Genomic DNA, 9,730 nt, shown 5'->3' with positions numbered 1-9,730 from the left:
ATGATGGAAGGTCCTCATCATCTAGCAAATTGAGTCTGCCCTTTCCAAGAAGGCAAAGTCTCAAAGTTTTCACATCTTTGCAGCCCTACTACAACTTAATTAAGTCATGACGCATTCAGGCAAGGCTCTGTAGCAATTATTTAAGACAATGCCGCGCTGCTTTGTGTGGGCCATCCCTCCCTCCATCCTCGCTTTTTTTTTCCCAGTTATCAACCTGTTTTCTTTACGTCACTGCGATTACGTTAGAATGTTTCATGTTTGATGAAGTAGAACATAAATCTATTGGAAGTGCAGAATTTTTTTCTTCTTTTTTTCCCTCCAATTTTTTGGGCGCTGAATCCGAACCCTAAAGCAACAAAGATGCTTGCATGCTTGCGCATTCTATCATGCATCTCTTTTTTTTTTTTTCTATCTGAGCCTGTCTTGAAGGATGGATCTAGCTGACATGAGTCTCTCAAAACATCAAATGGTTCGCACAGAATGTAATCCAATAAAGAACAGAGAAACCACTCGAGCATTCTTACTGCTCTATCAACGTACTCGCATACGTCAAACATAAAAAGCACAGAAATTGAGAAAGATACAAAGTGAACCAGTCAAGAAGTGTGAGCTGCCGGGTTGGTGCCCTGCGGGGCGACACGTCCTCTTGGAGGATGATTCTGCGACGGTTGTTGAGTGGATCCTGTAGACTTCTGGATGGGTCGGCGGCTACCACCCGCTAGTGAGAGATATTCGGTCCATAGTTGCTGACGGACTGGTGCTTCAGACGAGACGTGTTCAGATAGGCCAACGGGACGACAGACTGAGTTGCTTCTTTTGTTGCTAACCACACGGGGATCACCTTTGGGAAGGAGACTCGGAGCTGCCTACTGCTCTCCGTGATGTTCTGTTTTCTGGTTTTATTGGTTGTATCCATACACGTTATGTATGGTACGTTTTCAGCTTAAAAAAAAAAAAGTGTGAGCTGGCCAGCTTAGCTTCCATTTCCTTCTCCCTGTCCTGCCGGGGAGCTGCTACCGTTCCTCCGAGCACTGCTGAACTGGTTTGCCACACTTTTACCCATGAACTTTCCTGCTTTGCTCAGACCACTGCTCACAGCACCAAGTCCAGTTCCCACCAGCCCTGCACCAGCTCCAATGCCTGAACCTACTAAGCCAACACCAGCTCCAATGCCCGAACCTACCAACCCCACACCAGTCCCAATCCCCGTACCCACCAGCCCGACCCCTGACCCAACCAAGGATGCTGCCCCACCAAGCGCATCCATCGTGCTCCCAATCATTCCTGCCTCCTTCATTTTCCTCCTCTCCTCCAAAGTCCTCTTCTCTTGTTCCACGGCCTGTAGTTGTTCATCCTTTGTGAATGGATGATACATTACCTGCAAGACTCACAATAACTCTACATCAGAAAATATTCAAAGAGACACAAAAACAGGCAGATAGAACTGCTAAACTGAACAGAATGCTAGTGGGCTTGTACATGGCGGCATCAAATTCCATTTAATTCATTGAACACACTTGAACAATGGAAATAGAATTTGTCAGAGTAAAATAACATAGAATTTAGCAAAAGAGTGAAGAGAGAGGCAAACAAAGACACTGAATCGAACGAATACTGATGCATGCTAAAATAGAAAACTGTTCCATAGTAAGGCTCTGCCTCTCCCTCTCTCTCTGTCTCTGTGTGTGTGTGTGTGTGTGTGTGTGTGTCTATGGTTGATTGTATTCTTATTCTTTACCTTGGCAACTATTCGTTTGACATGGACCTTTTAATTGGAGAAAAGAAACTGTGTGGTTTACTGAATCATTTCCATGTGGCAATCCACATTGATGTCTATTGAAATAATCATTCTATATAAACCTGTTCAAATTTCTACCCAGGCTCTTGTTTTTGTTGCCATTACTAAATTACAATGACAAATTCTGTGGCCAAGATAGAAAGTGCCACATCGATGCTCAAGGAAAAATGGTAACATGATGAAGGCACGCCAAAACCTGTAGAGAAATAGCATCAGAATGACTAGAAGCAGTCGTACCACATGTTGGCTTGAGTGTCAGTAGCATAAAATATACTGCATCTCCAAGCAATGATGTTTCCTAGCATAATATTTTAATCAACTATGCTGGGTCTTTTTTGCAAAAATTCTGACTTGGTAAGCTCCACAGTATATTGTAATATTTGAACTTGAAATTCAATAGCTTGTTCAACTTTGTGATGTACGGGTGCACCTTCAAGCATACAAACAAAAAAAAAAGCAGTGGCTTCACTCTCCAACATGGCATGACGTTGCATCATACTTCAAATCAGCAATTGTTACATTAATTCTCCCAATCACTGAGACATCAATCCCTTTTTAGCTTAACCAGACAAAATGACAAATAACTTTCTTATATTTTCTGTACAAAGGCCTCAAATACAAGGATGATTCAGACATCGTCAGGCTTGACCTACAAATATCACCCACTAGAGGATACTTTTATGTGCCAAATAATTTAAGATGCCATATACCTCATGCCCTGATAGTGCCATTGTTGTACCTAGAAGTTTCCAAGAGTAAAATTCCATTATTTCAGTGAAAGAAGATGCATAATTAGGAAGCATTAGGATCGGCTTGCATGAAGGCACTTTTGTGAGGAAATAATGCTGCAGGGGTTTACTCTTACATTACTCTAGACATAGTCCCTATCAAGCCTCACTATCTAACATTGGTGCATCGAGGTGCATCCTGCTGGTACCATACTGTTCGAATGAGAAAACAGTATCCAAGACATAATCCGGCACATCCTGACTTCCTGATTAATGCTGGCTGGGATAGAACAGGACAGTTACATTTCAAAACTTGGGATAACATGGAACCTTGGGAAACCATTTTTTTTAATTTTTTTCCTATTCATTCCAATTTTTCTAATTCATTCTTGTGCTAATGTTTATTCCAATCCATCCCGGTCCACCTCGTCCAGGCATAATACCAACCCGGATACCAGTGTTTGGAACTTTGGACTTTGATCCTTGCATGACTACTTATGATGCCATTCTGTCAGACTCATAAACCTCAGTATACCAACATTTTTGTTAAAGAATAAAAAATAATAGGCACAATTGTTGGTAAGCACATAAATATGTAAACATTGTGATTTCTCAAAATTGATGGTTTCAACCAAAAAAAGCTGAATTGAGCCGAACTGGCTGGTTCAGACCGAACCGAGCCTACCGGGTCTCTGACCGGGTCGGTTCGGCAGTAGAAAATGGTTTAGGCCCCTAGGAGGCCGGAATCGGTCGGAACTGGCCAGAATCGGACGGAACTGGATGGTTCCATCCGGTTCGACTTGGTTTGAACCGGTACCGACCCGTACCGGATGCCGACCGATACAGGTTTCGGTACTGGTTCGGCGAACCTTTGTTTCAACTAAAAAAATGCAAAGAGACAAAAAATATATAGGGCAATTAGAAATCACTGACCATTATTGTAAGAGTTCCTCTGTCCTTCTTGTCCTTAATCTTTAGTGTATCTAGTGAGGGTAGCAGCCTCATATCAAATTCCTTATTAGTCTCAGGTTCCAAGTCAATCAAAGCTAACTTGGCTACACCCAATCTCTTATCTTGTGCAAGGTTGTCTTCATCAAAAACCTGTAATAGGAGAGGTTAGCTTTGAGCTGATTTTAGATTCAAAAATAAAAGAAGAGTAACTTGATTCATTGCATTGAGAAGTTATGGTATAAAAGATGTAAAAAGTTTTAAATAAATAAGTACAACCAGTTTGAGCTGGAAACTAAGATATCATAGGATAAGTAACAAGGCTGATGCCATTTGCCTGTTGTCAGCTCGATGGATCCATTTCTACCATGCATCCTATGCAGGGCCTTTGTGCAGCTATTTTGTAGTTTGCACAGGACAATCAAACGTTTTTTGATGACCATATAATAAAATGATGGTTCAAATTTTTGGCTGCATGATCAAATGATGATGCTTTTGTAGTTGATTTTGTTCTTACAAATCCATGAAAAGGTCCCTCACATCCCATTAGCAACTTCAATGTTTCTAATATGCTACTAAATATGAGCTTCTGAGAGGATCGACAATTTGTAATAGCACATTACTATGTTTATAATATGATAGCATGGTTACATGCCCCCTATGGATTTTATCCTAAATTTTTTGAGCTTACTTGTTCTATACACGCATAAACTTATGTGTAATACTAGTTTATTTGACAAGTTAATAAAATGCACATGTTAAACAATGATAAACACACACATATATATAGGATAATATTTAATGTTAAATTTATACATGTTAATTTAAAAACTGTATTCATTTGTTTAAACTTTAAAACCTGTGCATACACAATTATGAAATATCTAAAATTCATTTGACCAAGGTTTTAAAAACTGTAGAACGGAATGGTACAAGCTGTACCATACCATTCCGGCAGAAAACTGGCACTGGCGATGGCATATAGTGTGCTGATGCAGTCCCTTGTTGTGTGCTCATACCCAGTACCATACTGGTTTTTCAGAAATCTGGTAAGCCCTGCAATACTAGTTTTTAAAACATTGATCTGAAGATTCTGAACAATGAACAAACTAATGAATAAATTTTTATGTTTGCTAGTGTATGGCTACTAGCAGCATGATATGCATAAGTCAGTCATCTAATTCAACCACCACCTATGTTTACCAAGCTTCCACCTAACCCTATTGCCATACCCTCCCTGCAACTTCATTGTTGACCTCACTACGACATTACTAGATAAGTCTCATGAAAACTCTTCCATTAAGGATATGGTTTTGGTCTTTGAACCCACCTCCCTTCCACACTAAAATTCAATAAGTGCAAATAGCCACCTTTTCCCACAACAATAATTGGAAAGCTATAAAGCTGGAACTTCCCTCCCTCTTCCAATCCAACTCTACTACCCTTCTTTGGGCATCTACATACACAATTTGCTTGATAGCAGACCAGCTCCCATGGATCCCCATGTCGCACCACCATGCCTGTGAGTTGCCTGTTAAGGCAAGCCAATCCCCCACCTAGTTATCTTCATTCGGATGTTACCAAAACAGCCTTTTGTGTTGCTTCCATCAAATCCTCCTTCAGCTGCTCTCCAAATTGCTCTTCACAAAGGGTTAAGCACTAGAAATCCAGTTGACTGTTTTGTTTCTTATCATGTCTTATCCTCTTCCTTTAACCTCTATATTGCTTCCATATCTTCTCTTTCAGTACCCTCAAAGGTTACATATACATTGAATGTTATGGATATAGAGATGGATTTTCGTTACCCCCCTTCTAGGTAGACTTATTCACCGGATATCCCCCCGAGGGGGACGAGGCCACAGGCCGAAGGGGGGTAACGGACTATAAACTTTAGGGATAAGGAAGGAAGTTTCTCCGACACAACTCCGATCGGAGAAACTTCGGAACAAACTAATCCCCCCGAGGGGGACGAGGCCACAGGCCGAAGGGGGGTAACGACCAATTCCCAGGTGACAGGTCCATTTATGGACCGGATATCCCCCCGAGGGGGACGAGGCCAGAGGCCGAAGGGGGGTATAATACCATAACATTGAATCTATAGATTGAGGATATTTTGAAAAAAAGGGGTACTTCCACAAAAAAAACCCTCAATATTCTAATAAAAAAGAAGCTTTAAGATAGGTTAAATCTCGTTTGCGGTAGATTCTTCGTTGGAGTGATGAAATCGCGTTATAGCGCAATTTCGTCTAACAAGTTATTACCTTCTGGTGGTAATGTGGTTGGTTGCAGGCTATATTTTGGTCTGATGGTCTAGTTGATGGTAAAAGGCTCACCTAGTGGTAAAAGGATTGCCCAGGTTGAACTAGAATACCATAGAACTTCTGAAATCTGTTTTGGGTCCTATCATATATTTGTTTGTAGCTCTTGACCATTATACTACCTATGAAGAATACATTTTCATTCGTATCCTCAAAAGGAGACATTTTTGGAGTTACCACCAATATAACTGGCTAGTCATATATGTCTTTTAAATAAGACTCTTTATGGACTTAAACAACTTCCTTGGACTTGGTTTGAGAGATCGAATGATTCTCCATTTCAATTGGATTTCAAAAAAGTGTCTATGATCATTCAATATTTGATCCTCACATTGCTAAGTCTATATCACAGTTTTCATTGTGTGTGCTGAAAATATTGTTTTTACATAATATTCTAAGCCAATCATCAATGCAAAGAATTTTTTATCTAGTGTTTTTGATATAAGAGGATCTAGGTAAACCAAAGTATTTCTTGGGCATCGAGGTTGCTTCTTATCAAAAAGACCAAAGAACTTTTTATTTCTCAAAGTATGTCATCAACTCCAAGGTGTATTAAATGAAATTTCTCTACAAGATTGGTTGCAAAATTATAGCCTTTTATATTTCTTATATTCATAAGAAGCTAGCTGCTTCCAATAATATACAATACCAAGATATGCGAACAACTATGAACAACTATATTTATCTGCATTTATCTAAATTAATAACTTAGTAAGGGTTTTGTAAAGAAATCCAAGCTTCAAACTTAGAAAGTTTGCAAAGTCAAATGACAACTGAATAACTCAAAGTTGAACAGGTAGCAGACCTATTAAACAATATATAATCTAAAATTTTGAAAAAATTATATTTTACTTTTAAAAGTGTTGTCATAATACACTAGTTGATGTAGGACAGTCTAGGGGTTTAGCATGATATGAAGGTGACGGCTGATTTGAATTGTTTGCTGGTTTATCCTTTTTTTTTTTTCTTTTTGAAAAAAGAGATTATCCTGAACTTAAACTATGATTGTTGTAAGCTTGTAGCACTTGACAAGAAACGGCAAAATAACATGAACTAATGGAAACCATTAATAGAAACAAAATAGCAAATGATATTTAATGGTCTCGAGCCACCATGAAACTAGGCCTTACCAAGGGCTGCAAGCCCAAAACTTGTTTTAGGTATTGCACAATACGATAAAAGGAAAACAGAAATTTCATTAATATTCTACATAAAATCTGATTATATAAGCAATATCCTTTATACAACTCAAAACACAATCTTAGTGATTTATACTGCCCAACGGTCCCAACCTATACCTATCATACTTGAAAGTTACAATAAAGTTTAAACAGAAATGCCTGAACAACTTTCAATCCCCTTAGGTTAAAATGCCCCTGTATTTCTGACAGTTGCATAGATATTTCAAAATTACATGACCACAACAAAATGTAACACCCCTTGCCATTTGGGCAAAGGGGAAGGGGTTCGATTTCGGTTGGAATCAGCCTCTGAGATTGGGGTGCGTATAGGGTAGAGAGGTGGAAATTAGCCCCTCCGAATCTTCTAAATAAGCTTATATGTATAAATCCCATGTATAAACAAATTTTGCCGGAAGCGATCCTATACCTAGGGGTGCAAATATGTCGAGTCGGGTCTGGTCATGAGTGACCCCGACTCAACTCGGTTCCTTGTTCGAGTCCTAATTTTGGACCCAAACCCAACCCAATAGAAGATTGGGTCAGGTCGAGTCCACCACTACAATTTTTGACCAAATGGGTCATTCAAGTTGGATTGGGTCCATGTATAACCCGGATCTAACCCAAAAAATTCGGATCCGATTCGGATCTGGGTTGGGTCCAGTTCGGGTCAACCCATCCATTGTTTCAAAATTTGTTTGCACCCCCACGGGCCCAAATAATTTTATAGATTCGGATCGGGTCGTAGGATTGAAAATCCAAAATTACTTAAACTTCAAATGGGTCAGGTCGGGTCGGGTCTGAATTCAGTAAACCCATACCCGACCTAGAAAATGAAACAAGTCTAATTTTAGGACCCAACGCAGCACCACGGGTCCTCCAAAACGGGTCGGGTCGGGTCGGGTCATGGGTCAACCCGACCCATTTGCAGCCTTTCCTATACCTATACTTGCAGAGGGGCAAATCATGTTTACTTCCATAAGTTTTTCTAAGAAAAATTTCAGAAGATTAAGTTAGGTGCCACAAAAAAGAAACTTTATGCACAATATTATTTTAATTTTTGGTGCCTTCATATAAAGCTATTTTGGAGAACAGAGAGACACGTAACATTGCTTTTGAAAATCTCAATAACCAGTTACACCCTATACAAGAATTTTCTATTGACCGTAAAATGTAAAGTTAAACAAGATCTTGAACCTTATATAAAACTATTTGAGACATCATATACCAAGTCTGGAACCAAGTTCTTATCTTGACTGAACAGAAGATACCAATCAGCAATCTCCTACCAAAATTTCTAACTAACATTTGTCATCTCGGTACTGGACCCATACCTGTACCATCTTATTGTAATATCAGTATATGGTATGGTACAAGATGGTGAGGCATATTGTGTGTTGGTGACTGGTACGACAAACCTTGTTTCTAACAATTGCAATCAAGTTCTATTTAGAAGGCTCTAATAGATACATCTTCTACAAATTTATTTGAAAACAGTGAAAATGAAATGACCCTTCTTGCAAAAAATAAAATAAAAATTACAAAATAAATGAACTAAAGCAAAAAAAAAAGGGTTATTAAGAAATGAATTAATGCTAGAAGTGGACTGTACCTCAAGAATAACAGATTGTGTTTCCTTATCCTCGGCAATCAGCTCAAATGTTTCGTTCCATACAGGGTTAAGATTGTTGTTGATTACTTTTGTTTTAACCTTGAACATGGGGCGTACAGACAGAACCACATAAGGATCAGATTTACCAATTATTTCCATATTTTTCAAACCATTTGCTTTCACGACAGTCAATGTAAGCTTTCCCTGTGGTTTAAGCTCCAGTTCGCTGCAAAAAACATTCATAATATTATATCATCATCCACATTGTGAGCTTCATAGCAGCAAAGTCTCTCAAAGGAGATTCCTCAAAATGAAAAGTCTTACTATGATAACTGTCACTAATATTAACAAAAATTAGATGTAACTGGTTTGTCAAAGCTGAAATACAAATGCACACATTCAACTGTGCTATGCATGCAGGTACATAAATATATATATTCACATGCACATATACATTACATAATTTACATATAATTCAATAGCACACAATAGCAATATAAGAGCACAATATCCGAAGACCATATGGTAGACCTATCTCTAATTTGGATAACATTGAACCAATGTTATAAATCTAAATAATAAAGGAAATGTATTGCAACGTCTACCCACTCCCCTACCTGCTCATTAACCTGGTCCTATGTGGCAATTGAGGATTGGTGCGACAAATATGGGGCCGGTGGGTGTCAAGCAGGGCCCACATGCACCTCTCCCAATTCACACACCACATCCTGAGTGGGTAGAGGAGTGGGAAGATGAAGCTTTTTCCTAAAGGAAATGGCATTAGCAATAACATGGCTAGAAGATGGACAAGTGAACTATGAATTTGTAAAGGAAATCATAAATTACCTAAAAAGATGGATAATTTATCCTTCCTGTGCAAAGCCTTAAGAGATGGCCAAAATTTTGTGGTAATTTGTGTACTAGATGGTTCTACATGTTTCTTGACTTAGCACTTGAAATGGCACCCCAGGTTCAGCTTGACGATACTTTTGACAACATAATTCAGACGAGCTTGGTGCATTTTATGTCTACATGACAGTGTTGAGTAAATAAAATTGAAGAATAGAATGACTCTGATATAAATTTACAAAAGGCAAGTCAAAATTGTAAAGACGTAAAATTAGTTTGTCTAAAGTACAAAGGAGAGA

The 9,730-nt window shown here is 38.8% G+C and overlaps 1 protein-coding gene across 1 annotated transcript in view; it reads right to left on the bottom strand.

Moving 5' to 3' along the window:
* Positions 1-395: 395 nt before the first annotated feature.
* Positions 396-9,730, bottom strand: part of LOC120109152 (synaptotagmin-5-like) — a gene marked incomplete at its 5' end in the record, with an annotated part of 32,131 nt that continues 22,796 nt past the window's right edge. The window contains 3 exons of the mRNA XM_039122900.1: positions 396-1,378; positions 3,460-3,627; positions 8,583-8,808. Of these exons, the coding sequence (XP_038978828.1) occupies positions 974-1,378; positions 3,460-3,627; positions 8,583-8,808 (799 nt within the window). The remainder of the gene's footprint in view (positions 1,379-3,459; positions 3,628-8,582; positions 8,809-9,730) is intronic.

The sequence above is a fragment of the Phoenix dactylifera genome, unplaced genomic scaffold (assembly GCF_009389715.1).
Source record: "Phoenix dactylifera cultivar Barhee BC4 unplaced genomic scaffold, palm_55x_up_171113_PBpolish2nd_filt_p 001864F, whole genome shotgun sequence".
Classification (NCBI taxonomy): domain Eukaryota; kingdom Viridiplantae; phylum Streptophyta; class Magnoliopsida; order Arecales; family Arecaceae; genus Phoenix; species Phoenix dactylifera.
Note: the sequence above shows the minus strand (reverse complement) of the source record. Positions and strands in the feature narration are given on the sequence as shown.